This window comes from Drosophila serrata, unplaced genomic scaffold, assembly GCF_035046125.1.
Source record: "Drosophila serrata isolate PLE 108 unplaced genomic scaffold, ASM3504612v1 contig_199, whole genome shotgun sequence".
In the NCBI taxonomy this organism is placed as follows: Eukaryota; Metazoa; Arthropoda; class Insecta; order Diptera; family Drosophilidae; genus Drosophila; species Drosophila serrata.
In genome coordinates this window covers 164,968-187,604 of record NW_028257097.1, presented here as the reverse complement: position 1 = coordinate 187,604, position 22,637 = coordinate 164,968, and the positions used below count along the sequence as shown (strand labels likewise).

General features: G+C 39.9%; 4 protein-coding genes across 5 annotated transcripts; 1 reads left to right on the top strand and 3 right to left on the bottom strand.

Annotated features, from left to right (window-relative positions):
- Positions 1 to 12,033: 12,033 nt before the first annotated feature.
- Positions 12,034 to 13,977, bottom strand: LOC110189463 (solute carrier family 2, facilitated glucose transporter member 1). The gene is made up of 6 exons (XM_020959539.2): positions 13,844 to 13,977; positions 13,674 to 13,784; positions 12,860 to 13,615; positions 12,585 to 12,797; positions 12,423 to 12,525; positions 12,034 to 12,352 (listed from the first exon to the last, which is right to left on the bottom strand). The coding sequence occupies exons 1-6, from the start codon at positions 13,928 to 13,930 to the stop codon at positions 12,072 to 12,074; spliced, it is 1,551 nt and encodes a 516-aa protein (XP_020815198.2). The 5' UTR covers positions 13,931 to 13,977; the 3' UTR covers positions 12,034 to 12,071.
- A 2,560-nt stretch (positions 13,978 to 16,537) lies between these two features.
- On the bottom strand, positions 16,538 to 18,044 carry l(2)09851 (WD repeat-containing protein 1 l(2)09851). Its single transcript, XM_020959571.2, has one exon. The coding sequence runs from the start codon at positions 17,940 to 17,942 to the stop codon at positions 16,578 to 16,580; it is 1,365 nt and encodes a 454-aa protein (XP_020815230.2). The 5' UTR covers positions 17,943 to 18,044; the 3' UTR covers positions 16,538 to 16,577.
- A 55-nt stretch (positions 18,045 to 18,099) lies between these two features.
- Positions 18,100 to 18,431, top strand: LOC110189358 (uncharacterized). Its single transcript, XM_020959400.2, has 2 exons — positions 18,100 to 18,218; positions 18,282 to 18,431. Exons 1-2 carry the CDS (start codon positions 18,157 to 18,159, stop codon positions 18,376 to 18,378), a joined length of 159 nt encoding a protein of 52 aa, XP_020815059.1. The 5' UTR covers positions 18,100 to 18,156; the 3' UTR covers positions 18,379 to 18,431.
- Positions 18,421 to 21,160, bottom strand: LOC110189357 (mitochondrial intermediate peptidase). Of its 2 annotated transcripts, none has more exons than XM_020959399.2 (3): positions 20,892 to 21,160; positions 20,298 to 20,827; positions 18,421 to 19,941 (listed from the first exon to the last, which is right to left on the bottom strand). In XM_020959399.2, exons 1-3 carry the CDS (start codon positions 21,039 to 21,041, stop codon positions 18,507 to 18,509), a joined length of 2,115 nt encoding a protein of 704 aa, XP_020815058.1. In that variant the 5' UTR covers positions 21,042 to 21,160; the 3' UTR covers positions 18,421 to 18,506. The 2 variants fall into 2 exon arrangements, with proteins under 2 accessions (XP_020815058.1, XP_086685505.1); XM_086829379.1 differs by having other exon boundaries at positions 20,298 to 20,843; positions 20,892 to 21,128.
- Positions 21,161 to 22,637: the final 1,477 nt, after the last annotated feature.

Genomic DNA, 22,637 nt, shown 5'->3' with positions numbered 1-22,637 from the left:
AAACAACATTGCTGGCTTTTTTTGAGCTCTGTAATGAAGATGAATTCGCAAAAACACTTCTTTACCACGAAGTCCCGCAATACTACAATTGGGCCAATAATAAGTTCACCAGAAGGAAGCGTGGTGAGAATGTAGTTGGCTATCCAGGCATAAAAAAAGATTCCGCTTTAGGTAGAGTCTACGGTGTCCATCCTTCTCAATCCGAGTGTTTCTATATTAGGATGTTGCTGCACCACGTACGCGGTCCAACTTCATTTCAGTACTTGAAAATCGTTGACGGAGTTCTGAAATAAACGTATCAAGCTGCTTGCCGTGCTAGAGGTTTGCTAGAAAACGATGACCATTGGGAGAATACTCTCAGAGAAGCTTCGCTTTCTCAATGTCCATTACAATTGAGAGAATTGTTTGTGGTCATACTTTTATTTTGTAAGCCATCGGAACCATTAAAATTATGGAACATTTTCAAAGACGATTTATCTGAAGATATTAAACACAGAATCAGACAGCAAAATCAAGACATCACCTTACCATACAATGAGGACATTTATAACGAAGGTTTGATACAAATAGAAAATAAACTGTTGCAATTAAATGAAAAAAAGCCTAAGTGATTTCGGATTACCATCATCAGTTCGTACAGAAAGCAATGCAGGAGAGACTATGACCCATCGCTATGATACAAATAATTTCAACGCTTATATCAATGAAAACCGGCCAAAGTTAGTACCAGATCAAAGACATGCTTTTGAAACTATAATCGATAGCGTCATTCATGACAAAAGAAAAGTTTTCTTTTTGGATGCACCTGGTGGAACGGGAAAGACGTTTCTTGCAAATTTGATACTTGCTAAGATAAGACAATCAGGGAAGATAGCAATAGCAGTTGCTTCCTCAGGAATTGCTGCAACTCTCTTGAAGGATGGCAAAACTGCTCATTCTACTTTTAAACTTCCACTATCCGTCAATCTTGAACAACAATCTACATGTTCAATCCGCAAAAATGGACCTATTGGTAAATTACTACAAGACGCCTCATTGATTATGTGGGACGAATGCACGATGACCCATAGAGCAGATATAGAGGCCGTGAACAGAACCTTACAGGATCTATGGATTCCTAGTCATAGAAGTTCTATCTGCAAGGGTATATAAACTTCGCCGTGCCGAAGTTAGCTTCCGATTACCGATTTATTCGAGCTTGGCGGATATCATAACGGAACACATTCAGTAAAAAATGAATTCATGGCACCGTAAAAAATATACACGGCAACTGCCATGTCAGTGCACGTGTTGCACGGACCAATTGAACTCGTTTATAAAATTATTCAGCCGTTCAAAGTCCGTTTTGCGAAAACATAGGACTTTATTGACTGGACGGTCTGAAATATTCTGTACGTCACACCCAATATCAAGAGTCACATCGAAAGTTGGATGATAAGAATCTTCGGGCTGCGTCAGAGGCGCCACCCTTGCTAAACTGACTCGCAGGAGCAGAGACGAAGCAAAGATCGAGCAAGCGCTGTAAGGAATTTCGCACATGGTTGACTTGAGACAGCGATAAAGTCATGTTGTGTAGAAGTAAGGAGAGTATTGGTGGAATTATTTGAGCACCAAATAGCAAATAAAATCTCCTAGGACTACCAACTGGTCTCTATCCAAAAGTCTAATGGAAACCATCTGAATAGCGCAAAGGTGATTCCCATAAATAGAATTCCGACAATGGTGGTATGTAGGCACAGGTAATAAAAATGGAGCTACCTTTGATAAATAGCTTCACACAGAGGAATTCAACATCGTTGCATTTCTCGAAATGTAATAATTCTGACGTGAGTGAGAAGTCCACCGCTATAAGAACTCCACCCCCGCGTCTTCTTTTTCTTCGCTTCGAACTCTTTAACAACAATGTACTCTGGCCAGAAGTTGGGAGAGTAAATAGTATAAAAGAGCTCGTTAGGGACATTTGTTTTGAAAGATGAAATATTTCTAGCGTAAGAAAATTAAAACTTTTCCACCTTTATCTTTATTTTATCGGCTCTGGTGTTGCCTTGTATAAAGGCGAGAACATCTTCCGATGTTTGATCAGGGGAGAGCCGCGAAAGAAAAATACATATGTCTCATCGGTGGAACCGCTATAAGGGCTTTTGGCAATTCAGATTGGTTATCTGCCGTGCCATTGTCGGCCGGTATTCCGGGGCTTACACCCTAACACCCTAACACTATGCTGCCGACCAATAGCAGTTTTTTGCGCATAGGCTCATTTAATAGCGTTAGGATATTAAATTGGGTGTCCAGCGCCTAGAACATATCAAGAGTTTTACGAAAACCCGTTAAAATTCCCTTAAAACCGTTTTAGGATTGCCGCATGAAAGACATAATTTCCCTTTCTACATCGGGACAGGCCTCGTAGCAGTAACGCAAGCCGATGTTTTTTTTTAAATCGTCCAGCGTCCGAGCTGCAACACCAATACTCTTGGCGTGCTTGACGTTGTCTCACAGCCAGCAGCCGATTGTAAGATCACCAAAGAGACAATATTTACGGATATCTTAAAGACTTACCACTGTAATTGTACTTAAAAAAATAGGGGGAAAAAACAACAGAGCTATGGAGATAAGAGGTGAAGAGTCACAGCGAGAGCGAGAGAGTGGGAGGGCGTGGGAGATAAATAGCAAAAACACTTAGCTGTTGCGACGGCGCAAACTTAAGCAAAACAAAGAAGGCACAAAAAGGAATGAAAAATATGCTAAAGCTATCACTAGCAGCACAACTAAATTGGGAAATTAAACCAATTATAAACACATATCAGAATAGCTGCCTGCACACGCGAAGTGAACGGAAAGTTATTAACACAAAATCAAAAATTTAAGGTAATACCGGTGGTTATTTTTAAACTTTAACACAAAACGAGAAGGCAAAAAAACACGTCCGTTCACTTGGAAAGATGACAGATCAGGAAAGCAGGTATTACTTCATTGTTTTTTAACATACATAAGTATGTATATGGGCAATTCTCTGGTGTCGAATGCGACATTCGTACGCATTCAAACTAAAAAAACACATGTGCCAAGACTTTATTTTAGTTTTATAAAAATTGAAACGAATAGCTCTTGGTTAGCACTATACTTGGTGCTAAGGTCGATTTTGAACCCTTGTTTGTTTTCAAGATATTCACTAAAATGTACTGCGTTCGCACGCGACAAAAATAGAAGTTACATTTGCAAAAAACCAGTTCAAGCCCGGATTTCAGCGAAACGTGATGAAAAATTGTAGTACAATAAATTTTAATGAATTACGCAATGAATTCTCTTAATAATGTATGTTGTTTGATTTTAAAATATTAAGTAGTTATTTTTTAAATTCAATTTTAGTCCCGGTCGCACGCGACATTTTGGAAAGCGATAATTTAAATTAAAACTGTACGACTATTGGTAATCGCATATGTTCTTTTGCATTTTATATTGACTCTTTGGGTTTTTTATGTCATATTAGAAACCAAAAGTCGAAGCAAAATGCTTCGGTTTAAGAGATTGGCATCAAAACAAAACATGTTTTTTTTTTGATAAAAACAACATTTTTTGCGTTTGCGCGTGTTTGACATCGATTTTTCTTAAACTTATTTTAGAAAATGAAAGATTCTCTTAGTCTTCATTATCCTTACCAATTTTGTATGTAATCATGTTAAAAATACTCGTTTTAAAGCAATTTTAAGTTTTTGGCCGCGGTAGACCTTTCTGAAGAATTGCCCATATATAATTTATATAGTATGGATTCCTAGTCATCAAAGTTCTATCTGCAATGGTATATAAACTTCGGCGTGCCCAAGTTAGCTTCCTTTCTGGTTTAAATTCATTTTTAGTTAACATTTTTTTAAAATAGTTTCTATGGCAGATATATTACATTATAAACGTTGATGCACTACGTCAGTACGCTATATAGTATTCTGATTCGAAAAGAAAAAGGATGGGCACAATGCTAGTAATTTAAGGGTATAAAAAACCCATATACACACTTACCACTGGCATACAGAGTCCATGAATTACAAGGAATAAGGGCACTTTCTATTCTCGCGCGTCTATTGTTGGTAACAGATTCAACCGTGTTATTATCAACAATAGTCTGGAACCTTCAGCCTTGCTCTCAAAATTTCTCCATATGGTTTTAAAAGCTTAATTATAGAAATAAAGTAATTTTCCCAATCTTTGTCGGATATATCTGAAAATTAACTATTACTATATAACTTTATATCAAATTTTTATATTTATCGGGATCAACGAATGACCGAGTCATCTGCTGTAACTGTGTGCAGTTCGACTATACTCTCCCTAGTATTTAAAATGTCCTTATTTCCGAGTCGTAGAGGAGTTTATTTATCATCATGCCACGTTCCCTAATACTGCTGACGTTTCACTCATGATCAACCAACATCTGCTCATTGTGTGATGGCTAAATGCTTAGAGCGTATTAGACGACGTTTCTATTGGCCAAACATGGTTATCAATTTTCGTGACTACTTCCGAAATTGCAAAACGTGCAAGACCACTAAACATCCCAACCATTATTTAAAACCGCTAATGGGAGCTGAAGTGATAGGGTATTCCAAAGACTCTAACTCGATTTTATTGGCCCATTCCCGCGCTTCAAATCCGGTTACATAGCAATATTGATTATTCTTTTTCAAATTCACTTTTCTAAAAGCCGTGATAAAGTTTTCTGCTAAAGTAGTCATCAATATATTGCTGGAAGAAATCTTTTCAAGCTTTGGTGTACCCGAAACAGTCTTGAGTTATAATGGAACTCAACTAACTCAATAGCCACCGCCGCGCAGCAGAGGTTAAACAGCACCAGCAGCACCAGCATCCATCATTTAATTTATATGGCCAAGCGCAAATAGAATGGAACGCAACCATTTCCGGGTGTCCCACTGTGCACAACATAAATGTTCAAAACGACATGCCATTAGCCATTCCTAACTAAAAGTACATAGATAATTATGCGGAAAAGTTATTATTGTATCACGGGTAAAAAGGGGAAGATTTACCGCCCTCAGCTCTCATTTTTCTCTTCTCCGACTCATGCCATTAAATTTATATTTAAGAAGAATACTATACAGCCCCAAATATTGTTAATTTTAAAAATTCAACCTTTACAATTAATCGCATCTTTTTATCCATTCGCATGACATTAATTTCCCTTGGTAAGATTATGCAATCTCTTTTTGTTTTAGTAATAAAAATAATTTTATAATGTTCTAGAAAACCCTTTATTATTATTGCCTCCACCAATCGCAGTTCCAGTAGGAACTGCTAGCTTTCATAGGGATCATCGATAGACTAAAGAATATAAATACATATACATACATACATATATACAAATACTAGATCGGACCAGATTGCCATTGGCAGGGAGGGCGCATCCGAGACTAAAAAACATTAGAGGATTTCGGCCCAATTGTTGAATAAAGAGAGAGTTGTAAGTCCGTGTTTGTGATTTCTGGTTTTCCCTTACCCCTTTCTCGTCGTAGCACGCAAACATTTAATGAGATATTGATTACAAAAGGCATCCCTGAAGAATAGGCAAGATCATCGACTTCATTGCCGCCGAGCAGAGCAAAGAAAACTAGCGTGCGCCTGCCTCTTCATGACAACATCTAGCCTGAATCTTTACATGCTCCACAATCCAACGGAGCTGAGAGAGTCAACCGGTCAATCAACGCAGCTCTAAGAGCTTACATTCGCTCAGACCAACGCGAATAGGACATATTCCTCAGAAGCATCAATTGCATTCAATTCACCTATCCATAGGTCGCCTTACCATGTTGTTTTCTGTCATCATATGATATCTCATGGTCTGGACTAAAAACTACTGCGCAAGCTTGGCTCAGTCTCCTAAGGTGACATATATAGATCAAGGGACAGACGAATTTCAAAGAATTCGCTCCAACGTTGGCAAGAATTTGAGTAGGTCTTATGAAGCAAATCAAAAGTCTAATGAGCCCCATGCAGGACCACGTTCTTTTGAGGTTGCCCATAAAGTTGTCAAAATGAATTTTACCCTTAGTAGCGGAGCGAAGGATTTCTTTTCGAATTTAGCTCCTGTAGGTATCAAGGCTCGAGTTAAGGAAAGGATTAGCAAGGAACTCGGAAAATTGCATGCCAAAGACAATTGGTAATTGACTCCTTTTTAAGTTTTTATTGTTAGTCACCGAGACTAAAAATCACAGGGAGTCAGGCCCGAGTTGGCAGGTCTAATAGCGGACACGCTTGATTTATTTGATATCGAGCCATTTTAGTGAAAATCCATTCTCGCTAATTCTCGCAAATTTCATTTGGCGATAAATATCATAATATAGCATTCGCCACGTGCAGCGGGAAGCCGCGGATTGGTGTTCCATTTCGCGTTCATCAATGCAATCGATGAGCACCTAATACTGAACACGAGTCATCTTCTTAGCGTCGCATACTTCCGCCCTCTGTGTCGCACTCAATGGTTGGGTGTGTTATTTTTGGGCAGCTGGTCATCGGTCCCCATCACGAAACGGATAATATGCTGCTTACTGAGCCACGCCTGTTGCATGCAGCAACTAACTATGGAAATAGATTTGTTAAATTCTTCATTTGTTAAGAATATAATTTATCATTTTTTTGTGCGGCGAATCTGATTTGATGTACAAGTAGTCGAAAGTATTTACACTTACACTATGCAGAAGCGAGCCAAAAAGGAATTCGAAAGTTAACGGTTCATAGAAAAGTGCTATAAGTAAAAGAATAGATCCACCTACAGTGTAATATTTACACATAATTTGTTTTCGTCTTAATTTTAATTCTATTAAAATATATTAATCTTTATTATTAATTAATAGTTAAAGCCAAAAAAATTTATAAATCAAATAAGATAATTAAAGTTATTGTCATCACTTTGCAACTGGCCCTCGCTTACACCCACTCAGCGGCCGGAGTATTACCACAACTCGTCCTCGTCCTTGCCTTCGCTTGGAGAAGCCACACAGCGGCCGGCAGAGCGGGTGCAGCTGCCAGCAGAGCAGCAGCAGTGAATTTAAAACTGTAAATGTAATTATGTATGTATGTATGTATTATGTATATAATTCCTATAAGTTATGCTTTTCAATTGATCAAACAGGCTTAATCCTTAATGACCCAATTGTAAACAACAACGGTATACAAATTACGGCAACTACAGAATTTTGATTCCTGTCTTGTATTAAATGACAAATGTCAATACAATAATAAAATTTGAAAAATTACAGATTTATTATTACTATTTTATTGACCCAAACTAATTTTTTCAAATTTATAAAATTATGAATGAGTTATTAATATTAATAAAAAATTAACATATTTCCAGAAGAAGCATAAGAAAAAGAAATTATTTTTGTATTTCAGCTGTTAAATAAAACAGGTATATAAATATCGGAGTCATCTGAATTGTTAGAAAGCTGAAAGGCATTACCCGGTGTCAAAATTGACCTATCACGCCAGGATGTATCCAGAACACAGCGTTTTTTTCCAACTTTTTAAATTATACAGATACATTGCATCAAATATCTCAAAATCCTGACGTGGTAAGCAAACTCTGATGAATTTGAATTTGCTCTTTGCTTTTATTTTTGTGAAGAATTTCGATTATAAAATTTCGCATTTGATCGGAGTCCAAGATTTTAATCATGCGTGGCAAACGAGCTGAGGAAAATACAATCATATTGGTTTAAGTCACATTTTCTGAGAAAATCACTAAAATGTATGACTTAAATATGCTCATAAATTTAATGTTCGCGCTCTAATGGATGCAAAAGGACTCCATACCAAATATTAACACCCTAGCTAATATAGTTTTTAGGTTAAACTGTTACCACCACGTCATTGCAAATTGTATACAATTACTTGACCGCAAAATACATTAAATGTTTTTGTCAAGATTTAATGTAGATTTGAAAGATCAAATCAAATATTTCTTTAATTAAAAATTATTATTATTTAGTTATCTATGTTTGTTATGAATATTATTATCCCTCAAAACTCTTTAGTATGGATTGGGGCATCATTTAAACCCGTATATGTCTTTTAATCAAATCCGTGTTAGCTATCCACAAACACTATCGCTACTATAAAAATCCTTTACCATGTCATAGTCACTATCTCCTTATTCTGAATTCAGCTTCCTTTTTGCATAATAAAAAGTTTCGATTTTAATTGAAATTCAGTTCAGTTTCTTCTGCTGTTTGCCTAACTGGTTCTATATTCCTTAAAAATTGTTTATAGAAAAATTTTCAGTCCTGCTATGTAATATCTAATTTAATAATCAATTTTTATTTCCCCATGTTATCGTCTCAGTGGTTCGAAAGCCTAGTAGTCATCGGTTCCAAACTTCTATTTACTCGCCCAACTAGTATTCCATTGCAAGTTTTGCAAAATTTGTTGACGTAAATCAACGTCCTCGATCTGATGTTATACATGTAGCTCTATTCGATTTGGAACATAAATTCAAAGCTGAATTAAGCTTCAGATGACGTTGACCTCTTTAAAATAAAATATCGGTTACAGTTACTTATCTCTCTTTCTGCAAAACAATACAGGCTTAAACCCTAACGCACTCGCATCGCTTTATTTCATCCCTATGATCGTATAAAGCCAGAACTGGGGCTGAGACTAATTTATCCTTTAAAAGTGCGAAATAATCTTACTCCTTTACTGAGTTTAGGTCTTTTAACTAATGTTATAATACCCTGGCAAGGGTATAAAAATAGTACCTCATTTACAACATTTTTATTCTTATTACTTCAAAAAGCATTACTCAAGCTCAAGTTGTAGTTTATATATTAATAAATTGTTACCTCTCTTACCTTTCCCTTGACTTATGGCTATTTCAGTTTTATTTCTGAATAATCGAATAATCTTAAAAGATCGATCTCAAGTGGTCATGAATCAATCCAAATCTCGAGCCCAAAAGTATGCGAGGGTCACTGAAATTTATAAGAGGTTCTTCTTGGCATATTTAGATGGATTTTCATTTACACAAAGTATTTAAAATATTACTTTAACTCAATTAGCTTTTCATGGGTTTTTAAGCCACTTTATTAATTGTTTTCCGTAGTCTTACAAGCAATGCAATGGCCAGGGAAAGCGTCCCTTTAACCCAATCAACCCAAGATAAGATTAAGATTATTACATAATTGGAGCACTATATTGTTATCGGTTCTAATATATCTTCTATATATATAAAAATGCTCTGTTCGTGTCTACATCCTTCATAGACTCGAAAAGTTCTGAACCGTTTAAGCCCAAATTTTTACACAACATGCGTTGAGGTTCCAGCTCGGTTATTGACTACTTTTGATGTTGATAGCTTATCTGCGGTGGGGAATATATCTATTTTTTTAGCGTTTCCAAGTGCCCCTACTGCTGCGCCATCTACAGGCAGCCAGCTGAATCAAAGCATTTCCTGTCAAACATTCAAAACATATTGAAAGAAGAAACTTGAAAAGTTCTGAACCGTTTATGCCCAAATTTTTAGAGAAGATGCGTTGAGGTTCCAGCTCGGTTATTGACTACTTTTGATGTTGATAGCTTATCTGCGGTTGCGAATATATCTATTTTTTTAGCGTTTCCCCGTGCCCCTACTACTGCGCCCTCTACAAGCAAATCAAAGCATTTCCTGTCAAACATTAAAAACATATTGAAAGAAGAAATTGGAGATACAAATTTTATTTTTTGTTCAGGTTCAGTAAGAAACGAAGTCATGCCACCAAAGAAGTCGAGATTGGGTCGTCGTATTCGCAATACAGAAGCAAAAAGACGTAAGATTACGAATATGACTGACGAAGAACGGGCCTCCATCCGAGAGACGCGGCTGCGCGATGAACTTTTACTCATACAGGTTAATGGTTCGGAGGACCGATTGCAATCATATATTGAAATGTCGTCAGTTGTTTCATCAGTACATTGTCGATATGTATGCAAAAATTGAAACAACGTTTGCTGTTCCTCCGATTGAATCAGAAGAAACTTCGGTCCGAGGAATATATCCATTTGCGGGATGCTGTGATGAATGACCGTAATACAACCAACGTTGGAAAGCTCACGATTTTGCCATCCTCATACATAGGTAGTCCGAGCCACATGCATGAATATGCTCAAGATGCCCAGGCATATGTTCGTTGCTACGGCCGTCCAGACTTATTTATCACCTTCACATGCAATCCAGCTTGGGACGAGATAGTTCAGCTGTTATTTCCTGGACAATCATATAGGGATAGGCATGACATCACAGCCCGTGTTTTTAGACAAAAGCTCAAGTCACTGATGGATTTCATTGTGAAACATGGAGTTTTGGGATCTGAGCGGTGCTGGATGTATTCAGTAGAATGGCAGAAGAGAGGATTGCCGCATGCGCACATACTGATTTGGCTGTATGATAAAATTACTCCAGACGAAATTGACAATGTGATATGCGCTGAGATTCCACGGGCAGAGGTTGATACAGATTTACATGCAGTTGTCATCAAGAACATGATCCATGGCCCATGTGGTACCCTCAACCGAAGTTCACCATGCATGGTAGACGGGAAGTGTTCCAAGCGATATCCTCGAGCATTTACAGCCAACACCGTAACAGGGGACGATGGATATCCTCTGTATAGGAGACGGTCAACTGAAGATGGAGGGACTTCGGCACTTTAAACATGAGAATTGGTGATATTGAGGTAGACAATCGTTGGGTGGTTCCATACTCACCACTATTGTCAAAATCATACAAAGCGCACATCAACGTAGAATATTGCAATTCCGTGAAATCGATTAAATATATCTGCAAGTACGTGAATAAAGGCAGCGATATGCCAGTTTTTGGTGTTCAGGCAGAAAATGGGGACAGCAATGCAATACGAGTTGTCGATGAAATATCTCAATACCAGGCTGGAAGATACATAAGCAGCAACGAGGCTGCATGGAGAATTTGTTCGTTCCCCATTCATGAACGCTATCCAGCTTTAGTTCACTTGGCAGTCCATTTGGAGAATGGTCAACGTATCTATTTCACAGAAAGAAATGTGCAAGAAAGAGTCCTGAATCCGCCAGCGACAACTCTGACTGCCTTCTTCACCTTATGCCAGGAAGATGATTTTGCCGGAACATTGATGTATTCAGAAGTGCCCTCTTAACCACAATATGCCACAGAGAAACGTGGCAGGGTACAGCTAGTTTTATATAGATCTATCCATTTTTGCGGCTAATGCATTGTCAATGCATTAAAAGTGCCGTATAGTCGTCTTGCACTTGTGTAAAACCCTGTGTAGCTCTCAAGTCTCTAATAAATGAGGCAGTGTTATACTACATAATTTACGCGATTAAAGAAAATATATATCAATATGTAAACGTTATATGTAATATGGGACTTGTTTCGCATGCCGTCCGCTTGAAGACATCTTCTCTATGGATATCAGTACTGGACAGTGTTGCTAATTTGTCCTTTATTTGGACATCAAATGTCCTAACTTCATGTTGTCTGTTATCATTATTTTGTTGTTTTTAATTTTCGATCCAATTTATAATTTGTAATTATGTGACATAGCTTTCATATCTAACTTTGGTCTTCGAAAAATTTTTTAAAGCGCTGCAGTCTTGTTTTATTTGTGTGTAATCGACATCAAGCGTATCGAGTATCGGATTATTTCGCTCAAAAATTATAAGATGTCAAAGGCGCATATAAGAAAAAATTTCGAGCTTCGGGTTGCAACGGATTCTGCTACAATTATAAAGTTCCTGACAAATATCTAATGCTGATAGGGTAAAATGCTGCTTATGAAGGTGACAAAAACAAATCATTGCACACGACACACTACATACACGGTACTGGGCACCCGGGTATATTTGATAAAGGAGTTCGACACATTATCAGATCCATTTCTTTTCAACCAACCTTTTTCTTTGGTTCATAAATAGTTACATTTGATGGGCAATTCGCACTTAAAACACACCAAACTACCCAGACGGAGATAATTTATCAACGGCTAAACAAACAGATTTCTTCTTCTGAGGCAAAATAATTTATTAGAATTATTTTAGCATTGCCTCACAATCTGGTTGTTGTTCAGCACCTTTGACTTAAAGCCGGCAGCGACAAGCGGAGCCACCTCAGATGGGTCACGACCCCGTGTTTCCGGCAAGTACTGTTTTGTTAGACCGAAGAGTAGCCAACAGATAAGAGAGAACGGTAGAAATACCAAGCCGCCCCAAGCTTTTTGCAAAGTGGGGAATGCCATTCCGATAATAAAGTTACACATCCAGTAGACGACGCTTCCTATAGACATGGCGATGGGACGGGAAGAGAGCTGGAATAGTTCTGGTCAAGTTTAAAGTAAATGAGGTTGGCACGGTTTCACTGAATATAATCTATAAAACATAATACGAACCTGCTCCAATGAAAAAGGGCATTGGTCCAAGGCCAAACTGAAAGAAGAATATGTAAAGGAATATACATCCAATGCAGCCCATGGCAAACCAGCTGAAGCTCTCCTGAAAGGCCAACGCATTATACTCAGTATTAAGGACCTTGTATACATATGTCTACTTACAATAAAGTAGAGCATCATGGCGAGCATAAAAAGAAAAACTGCGCAAAAAAAGGTGGAAAACAACATCAAGGGTCTCCTATTGAGCCGTTCAAGCAAAACTGGGCCCAACATCGAGGTGGCTAAGTTAAGGGACCCCGCCCCTAAGTTCGCCCATTCAGATGCCTTTGGCGAGAGACCCGCCTTACGGAAAATGGAGACGGAGTAGTAGAATATCTGCAACGATAAACGGAGTTCATATGTCACGTTTCAAGGCTAAAGGATTTTTCCATACTTACTGCATTTATGCCCGACAGTTGCTGACCGCCCAAAAACGCGCACACGATGATAAGGGGTAGCCGCAATTGGGAATTTCGCAACACCTCCACAAATCCGCTAGCAGCAACCTTGGAAGCTGCTTCCAGTTCCATTTCGTCCAGCTCTGCCTGCAACGCCGCACTATCAATCGAATAACCCCTAAGCAGTTGAAGTGCGTGGCGAGCTTCCTCTTTACGCCCCTTTACGATGTACAACCACTTGGGGCTTTCCTGATACCATCTGAGTGGTGCATAACAAGCTATTACGAGGACACCGTAGAACGACAAGCCGAAGTGCCACAGCTCGGGTCCTCCAAGCACTGACCGAAGACTGCAAATCTGTGCCACCACCACACCAAGCGTCAGGCCCATCGGACAGAGCGGTGCCAGGGTGCTTCTTTGGGAAAGCGCTGCGATCTCGCTGTGCCACATTGGCATGAAGGCGGTGAGGAGGCCGCCGGCCAGTCCAACCAGCAGTCGACCCAACAGCAGAAGCTCTACAGAGCCAAGTCGACACGTATAGAAGCAAATCGCTCCCAAGGCTAGAAGAATGCCACAGATTTGGAAGCAGCCTCGACGTCCAAACCTGTTGGCCATGGTGGCGCCCGTCACTGAACCAATCGCTCCACCCACAAGGAAGATTGAGACGGCAACCGACCACAGCAGCTCTAAACTGGACTCACCCAAGTGGAGATTGTAGCGTGAAATAAGAGTGTCGTTACACCAGGACCGCATGATCTGAATGTACATATAAGTGGAAATTTATGTGTCTATGTCAAATTTAAACTGTACCCACTTCGGCGGGACTATTCATCACTCCCGTGCAGTATCCAACAGGAACGGCGGCACCAAGGGAGGATCCAATGGCAGCCCACCTTAGAGACCAGCTCCATTGGGGTTGCTCGTTCTGAAAGTTGCGTGCAGTTGAAGGATGGGACAGTTATTTTAAACAAACTTGCCCGTTACCTTTACGTTTTTGTGCGCCATTAGCGGTGCCTCTACAAAACTCAATGACCGTTTCAGAAGTACTTCACCGACTTTTGAGTTTTCCATGCTGGCGAACTGTGCCTTTTGGAGGCATTTGTGAACACTGCTGAGGAATAGATCATTGCCACGAAATGGCGGGTTGTATTTCATTCGTCTCCACGACAGCATTATTTCCACCGAGGGATTAAACGAAGCGTTTATCAAACTCAGAGATAAGAGATGTCAAAGTCATCTGAATGCGCTAAGGGCATGGCGTCCAGGGCTGGTTTAGAGCAATGGGGTTGGGGCTAAATGTTTGGTTACAGGTCAACTGTGTTTATTATTTTCTTAAGTTTACAATTATTAAGAAGCTGTTTCCTTTACCGAAAAAGCGATACCGACTTTACATTTGACATTGAGTGCGGGTTTTAACTCACTAATGTGAGTTACCTATTGATATCATACTAATAGCTAGAAGTGGGGGCGTTGGGGCTACGCTAACTCTATTTCTTGCGTTTGTCATAAAACAGCGTTTTTTATTTTTAGAAGTATTTAAGGACCAATAACCGTTAGTTTGTTAAACCATTTATTATACCCTTGCAGGGTATTACAATTTCAGTCAGAAGTTTGCAACGCTGTGAAGGAGGCACCTCCAACCATATATATATACATATATCAACAGCCGAGTCGATCTAGGCATGTCCGTCTGTCCGTTTCTACGCAAACTAGTCTCTCAGTTTTTAAGCTATCTGAATAAAATTTTGTAGTTAGTCTTTTATATACTCTCTCTATATTCTAGTTTCCAGTTTCTGAGCTATCTGAACCAAACATTACAGTTAGTCTTCTATATACTCTCACTCGTATATATATCGGAACGGGTCGGATCGGTGGACTATATCATATAGCTGCCATAAGAATGATTGGAAAATTTTTACAAAAAAATGTTTAACAATTTAAGTTTTCTACAGATTTTCATCAAATTTGAGATATAGCCATTTTATATTATTCTACAATATTTTGTCAAATTTTATGAAAATCTGACGACTTTATCATATAGATGCCATACAAACGATCGTTAGATGTAGAGGAATAATGAAATCTATGAAAGTAAAACTGTAAATATAATATGTATAGGTGAATGAAATAAAAACAGGTACTACATCACTATTTTTTAAATTAAATATATATAATTTATATTGTATTGATTCCTAGATATCATAGTTCTATCTGCAAGGGTATATAAACTTTGGCGTGCCGAAGTTTCTTTTTAAGTTAAATTAAAAACAATTAAAAGGTAGACAAATGAACTGATTTTATGTCCAATCAGACCACATTCGAGAAGTTTTGTACAATAATTTAATAAAAATTGTGTACATTTTTTGGGCTTCTAGCATCATTGATGATTTAACTGCAAACATTTTGTGATGAAAATTATTATATAATTAAAATATATTTTATTACAGATTGTCGTAAAACTTTACAACTTTTCATCAAGTTTATTTTTTTCTCAGAATATTTCTGGTAAACAATTAATGCATTTGTCGTATAGCTATTAGCGGTTGACGGTATTAGCTTTATAAAATAATAAAATATACAAAACAATAATAATTATGAAAACGTGATATCTTGCTATAATTATTTATATATTAAAAATTATCAAAAGATTTTTTGCAAATTCACAGATATTGAAGGCAATTAATAAAGCGAATACTTGAATACTTGCGTGTGAAATCGAATATATGTATGTACATATATGTATACAGAAGTAAATATTATTCCATGTTATATTAGACATGGTGCAGGCTTTTGCAATTTGACGATGGCGGATCAACAAATCTTTAAATTTGCAGAAAGCTTTAGAAGTGCAGTAAATAAAAGAAATATCTTCATTTAGTTTGTTTTCCAACTTTTTGTTATAGGGTTTTCTCCTTTGCGTTATTAAATGTTGATTGTACTTTGGTACGAAATTAGCTGTATTTTCCAACATATACACACAAGCACTATAACCGAAGCAAATAAATAGCATTACTTTATTTTTATTTCTACAGAACAGATAGATATTTTCTTATAATTAAAAAAAAAAAAAACAAAAAAGAAGGCTAGCTTCGACCGATGTTTGTATACCCTTGCAGATTGAGATTCGATCACTAGGAATTATATATATATTTATGTCAAAAAACAATAAAGTAATGCCTACTTTCATTACAGTGACCCAAACATATTATATTTACACACAGTTTTGCGTTTTTCTCTATATCTAATGATCCTTTGTTTGACAGCTTTATAATATAGACCTCCGATTTTCATAAAATTAAAACCGAAAGTTTGGAATAATACAAAATTGCTTAACCTCAAAAGTAAATTTTTTTTGTTTTAACTTTCCGATCGATTTTATGGCAGCTACATGATATGATCCAGCCCATTTCGACTTGTACATATACGAGTGAGTAAATAGAAGGCTAATTGCAAAGTTTCAGTAAGATAGCTTCAAAACTGAGAGACTAGTTTGCGTAGAAACAGACAGACGGACATGGCTAGATCAACTCGGCTGTTGATGTTGACCAAGAATATATGTAGTTTATATGTTCGGAGATGACTCCTTCACTGCGTTGCTAACTGACTGTCTTAAATTATAATACCCTGTAAGGGTATAAATATTAGACGCACACAAAAACATATAAAAAAAACCAAAAATTAATTTTTTACGAATTTAAGTTTTTATTATGGCATTGCCTTAAACACTGATAGTGCGAAAAATGTTGAAGCCACTGTTGGCTGTCGAGAGCAGTACGCCAGGCAGTTGAGCATGCCAGTGCAGCTCCTTGATTTCCTTTTGGCCCTGATGAATGAAAAGCAGCTGCGGGGGCAGCTGGCTGAGCTCGTCTTCATTTCGGGCTTGTACCTGCGCCTGGTCGGGATCGTTTTCGACGGCAAGATCCCACAATGCAATTTGGTCATCATCGCCGCCCGAGGCCAACACTGTAGCCTCGCTTGGACACCATTCCACGGTGGTAATATGATCTGTATGGTGCTTAAAGGTAGCAATGGGCCTCTGACTATTAAACTGGCGCAAATCCCAGACATGGAGAAATCCATCGTCCCCGCCACTGGCGATGAATGGCTCAGAACGGTTCCAGGAGATTACGTTGATGTCGCTCTCGTGGGCGTCTGTACAAGTAATCATGCAGGCCTTTTGCGGTGCAGCACGACAGTCCCAGATGCGGATGGTCTTGTCCACCGAACACGAAGCGAGAACACTGCGCTCATTAGGACTCCACTGCAGGTCTTCGACGGACTGTGTATGCCCCGCCAATGGCCGTTGATCTACCTTCCAGGTGCCGTCCTCCAGGGGACTCCACACATGTATGTCTCGTCGACAGTCGCCAGTGGCAAGAACGCCCTCTGCACATGGACTCCAGTCTACGGCGTAGCCTTCCTGTTGATGTCCGCTAAAGGAGTAAACTGGATGGGTCTCTGTTTGTTCATACTTTTTAAGCCACTGAGCATCTTCTACGGCCTGCAAGGGCTGAGTCAGATTCCAAATGTTAACGCGCCCAAGCTCACTCCAAGACGCGGCGAATACCGTGTTGCCCAGACGGCGGGCGCGCACTCGGTTAACACAGCCCTGGTGCTTTATAAGAGCGCAAGTCATCTGTGGCTTCTTAAGATCCTCGCGATCAACAACGTCATCCTGATCGTCGTCCAGCTCTTCGTCATCGTCATCACTGTCTTCCTGCGTCTTGTGCATGTTGCCCATTTTCATCACGATCAGGTTGTTGACATGGGTGCGGGCTGCTTGCGTACCAGCCACGATGTAGGCAGTTATCGGGAAAGACTGCCGGGACTCGCCAAGTTCGTCGGGAATTATGTCAAAGCTCAGGCAGGGTGCACCTGTAGAAGCCTGGTGCAGCATAATATATGCACTCTCGTCGCATACCAGCTCCTCATCGTCAGCTAGACTTTTGCCGGGAAGATACACTTCCTTGGGCTGCTTGGAGTCTCCATCCTCTGCGTCGCTGTCACTGTCAGACATGTCACTCTCTGCGTCTTCAGGCTCCACAACCTCCATGTTCAAGTCTTCGTTTCTGTCACCGTCCATGGCCTATAATTTTTTATTTTGTGGGTGCACGTGCAGCACAACAATTATAGAGATGATTAACCCAAAAAACGATAGTCTCAATCGATAAAAAGCTGTTTTCAATTGCCGATATTTTCATTTAGTTGTATAAGAAAAAAACGAGTTGGCAGACCCCTTCGCTTTATTGACAATTTCAAGCAGCCTCGTGCAAAAGTAAAACAAAAATTGAATAAAAATGGTGAAATCATCTAATCCATTAAACTTCTTGCGTAATATTTACAACAATGAGTTCCAATGGTGAGTGATGACGAGCATCCTCCGGCAAGACTTTATATAACCATTGTATTCAATTCTCCAAAGGATGCTTGTCAAGAGCTATGGCCTGTTCTTTCTGGGAGTTCGAATAGCCAAGGAATTCGTAGGCGTGGAACTGATGCCAGCCCTGGGACCAGCGTAGTCATTTAAACCAAATGAAATTCTTTGCATATAAATAAAACTGTTAAAAGTAAATTAAGTATAATGAACTATGAATGGACATATGTATGTATGTATATACAATTTAAATGTTTTGTAGAGCGGATAGGTTTAGATTCTGCTGACCATCAGCTCCTTAATCTTAGACTCATCAGTGTCAATCTCGTTTATAAGACTCTCAGCAAGCACGCTTGGCGTCATTTCCCGCTGCAAGAAATTTGCTACTAGCTTTCTACTAGGCACGGCCCCTCCGTGGGCCAGAATCTCGGACCGGTACTTTTCGCCAGACTGCCGGTTAAACGGGTTTGATTCAAAGTACGTCTGCCATATCCAAGAGGCGATCGTCTTCGATACGAGGTAGGCGTAGTATTTAGCTCCATATCCGACTAGATGAGAGAAGCGCAGTTGCCACGCTGTGTTTTCAACGTAAGGCAGACCATAGTATTGGCTCTGCACGGATCTTAACGTGTCCGTGGTGCTGACTCCTAGTTGAGCCGCCGCTCCGTGATACTCCTGATCCAAAGCGGAGTAAAAGACCTGCAGCTGCGTTTCGCTGGCTGCGAACAGGTGCTTGGAGGCGCATAGCCTCTTCAGCATATCTTCTGAAATTGGCTCATGCGTCTGAAAATGGCGAGCGAAAGTGCGCAAAACTCTGGGATCACCAGCGAAGTATTCCATGAGCACACTGGGGACCTCGGCAAAGTCCGTTGAGCAGCGCGTGCCGGTAACGTGCTGATGCTCGGTGCGCGCCAACATTGAATGCATGGCATGACCCATCTCGTGAAACAGGTTGTCCACCCTGGCTGGAGATAATAGCGTGGGTCCACTCCAGCGAGGTTGCGCCAAGCCTAGCATAACAACTACTATGGGCATCTGGTAGGATCCATCGGGCAACCGTTTGCCTCCTTGGATAGTGAAATGGCAGTCTTGGTTGGGCTTGCCAGCGCGCTCGAAGAAATCGCAGTATATGTAGCCTAGCAGTCCCTCTCTTTCATGTATCACAGCCAGTTTGTAGATATCGCTGTGCCAGGACTCCCCTGGTTCCATATCAGTGTTTTCAAGACGGACACCGTAGAGCGCATTCAAAAGATTATCTAGCCCTTCCATGCAACCACCCAGTGAGAAGTAAGGCAGAAATTCGTTGGCCTGTTCTTCAAGCGATTGTCGCCTTAGCTGGGTGGTGAAGTATGGCGTGTCCCAGATCTCTGCCAAAGGGCTCCCTTGTCCGCTCTCTCGTCGTTTCATTTCGGTCATAATGGCAAAGTCGGCTTGGGCTCGAGAACGCAGTTTCTCAGAGAGCTCATCAATAAACTTACGGACCACCTCAGGTGTCTCCATGGTACTGCCATTGAGAGCCCGATGTGCATAGGTCTCGAATCCACAGCTGCGGGCCAGCTCATGACGGCAAAGTAAAAGATCTCGCAGTAGTTCCTCCTGGCTCTGGGATGGCTGCAGGTACAGTCGATAGGCGGCTTCCCGCATCTGTTCGTTTTCTGAATTAGTGCACAGTCCCGTGATGATCACGTTGTCGCCAGATGTGGGAAAACTAAAAAAAAAAGAGTTATGTAAATGGTTTTTATCTAAGAAAAGTCTATAGACTATCTTAGGATTAAATCGTATAAATTCAAAGAAAACCTATTGAGTATTTATATAAATCGAAAACACAAACAAAATTAATACTATAAGTATTCAGATCATAGGGGCTATTAAAAAAAATGTTTTGTCTTTCTGGTTCATGACTTTAACTTCACATATTAAATGTCAGCTCAACTTTGCCGGTAAGGAAAAATAAAGTAAATAACAGAGACCCAGGAAACGCGTTCATTTCGATTTTTCTACTTCGTCCCCCAATATTACATAATTTCGCCTAAAATAAGCTATAAGAAAAATAGATTAACTTACTAGTTACGGATGGCTTCCGGCACTTGCCTTCTGGGAAGAACACTGGGCTGCGCTGCTCCGTTCATGAATTTCTGACCCAGCTGAAGGATGTAGTCATTGAGACGAACAACCCGCAGGCGTTCCTTCTCGGGGAGGTGAATGCCGCACTGCTCGAAGTCGAACAAAAAAAGGCAAGCTACATGGCGGTCTACCTCACTACAGGGCATTTTGTCTCCATGCTTGACCACATGGTTGAGGGCCTGATAGAGGGAGTGGTGTGTGTTCAGACTCTCCACTACACCGCAGATGCTAATACAGGCCTGCTCAGCCGCCTGAGAAAACTTGACCTGCGGGTGAGCTATCCGCACAAACTCAGCTAGGTCTGCCACCTTGCACAGAGAGTCTGAGAGCTCGTCAAAGATGTCGACCATCTTGCGACTTCGCTGCTCGGAGGTAGCTTCTAAAATGAGCTCCTGTGTCCGTGTTTCCACGTTGTCTCGCATCAAGTAAAAGCCCTCACAGTTTCGTAGTTCCCGCATGCCAAACAATCCCTGAAACGATAACGAGCTACCTTTCTCATTTCTTGACTGGGTTTTTTTCTATTGCGGCACTTACCACATCGTCTCGGGTGAAGTTGATTCGCCGGCCAGGCGGCGCATTGAAAGCTGTCGCCAAAGGCGTCCATGTTGAGGCAAAGCGATGGCCCCACCGGTGTTGCCTGCGCAAAAGGATTGCACTTGTCGCGCTTCGGCTTAGAAATTTCATAGCTTGGACCAAGCAATTCGGTTGTTATTTTTGAGCGGATTACTGATAAAATCAGCTGATGGCGACCTGTCACCAGAGTTGCCACCCGATGAATTTTAGTCGAAGTTAAAGCGATGAATTATGGTACCCTTATTATTTATTATTTTTAGTTTATTTATTAAAAAAAATGTTACGGCTAATTGACTGAAAATATAACAAGCTTGAATAGGTGATCCATACAAAAATATATGTATTAAGTAGATATTAAGAAACTTCGAATCATCGAATTAAAAACATCGATAATTTGAATACATCACAAAACAAATAAATTGAACCATAAAACCTACCCGACTTAATTGAATATATATATGGCTTATAATTGGTTATGAAAAAATGGAACCTGTTTTTAGGCAATCTCGTCATCAAATGAAATGTGTTTAATTTGGCATAGTCGAGCGACAAAGTTTAAGGAAACTAGAGTAAAAACAATTAAATTACCTTAAAATAATCAAGGAATCACATATACATAGTTGTATTGGCGTATTGGCGTTGATGCAGAGATAAGGAGCACAAAAGTTGTTATGTCCCTACTAAAGGACCTGCGTGGCATTTGGGCTGGCACCGGGTAGCTCTCTCTTCGGGCCATGGATACGCTAACCCTGCTCGCCACACACAACAATAAATTTCGTCGATACTCGACGTTTACACGACACTATACTCCGCGCGGTTTATTTCAAACACGCGGAAACAAAGACAACTTCATCTATAGTTCCTCACACACACACAACGGACCTGGCTTCTCCTGATGAACTGGAGGCCACATGATCATCCCTTCCCTACCATGCAGCTGCTCGCATGAGTCGCAGGGGAAATATAAACGGTCAAATCAAATACGATATATAACCAAAAATTGCAGAAAAACCGAACTTCACTGCTGCACCGACTGAAGTATTTGGGACATACAAATATGTATATAAATATAGAATAAATAAATATAGGATAAACAAGGGATTAATGGGTAATAAATATGTGATAAAATATGTGATAAAATAATAAATAAATAATAAAAAATACTAAAATTGTTATGGCCACTTAAATATCGATAGCATTGATAGACCCACATAAGGGGTGTTATACGATTAGCTAAGGGATGCCACCCTGCCCCGATAGCAGATCGGTAGCATGCACCACCTTATGAGGAAAAAGGTTCTTGACCTGGAATGGTTCGGATCTGAAACAACGGTTCCAACCAGAAAAGAAAAGAGAAGGTGAAAAGAAACCAAAAGGAGATAGCGCGGGTAATTGGTTCCAAGGCACGCGAGAAGACGGGTCGCGAAATTTTAAATGAAAAGTGAAAAGAATTTTTGTAAATTTGAGTGGTAAATTTGAGATTGTGAAAAGACCACGAAATCGCTTGGACGTGAGCGGAGGATCAGCGAGAACGGGAAGCCGGTTCGGGAAAACTCAAAAGGGGAGTGGTCGTGGTCCGGAGGTGAAGCCCTATTATCATGGCTCTCATTTCCAGGCTCGACCAGACCCAGTCCTCGCAGAATAATTCTGGCCCGTTGCAAAATTCTGGCCCGTTACGAATTTCTGGCCCGTTACAAGATTCTGGCC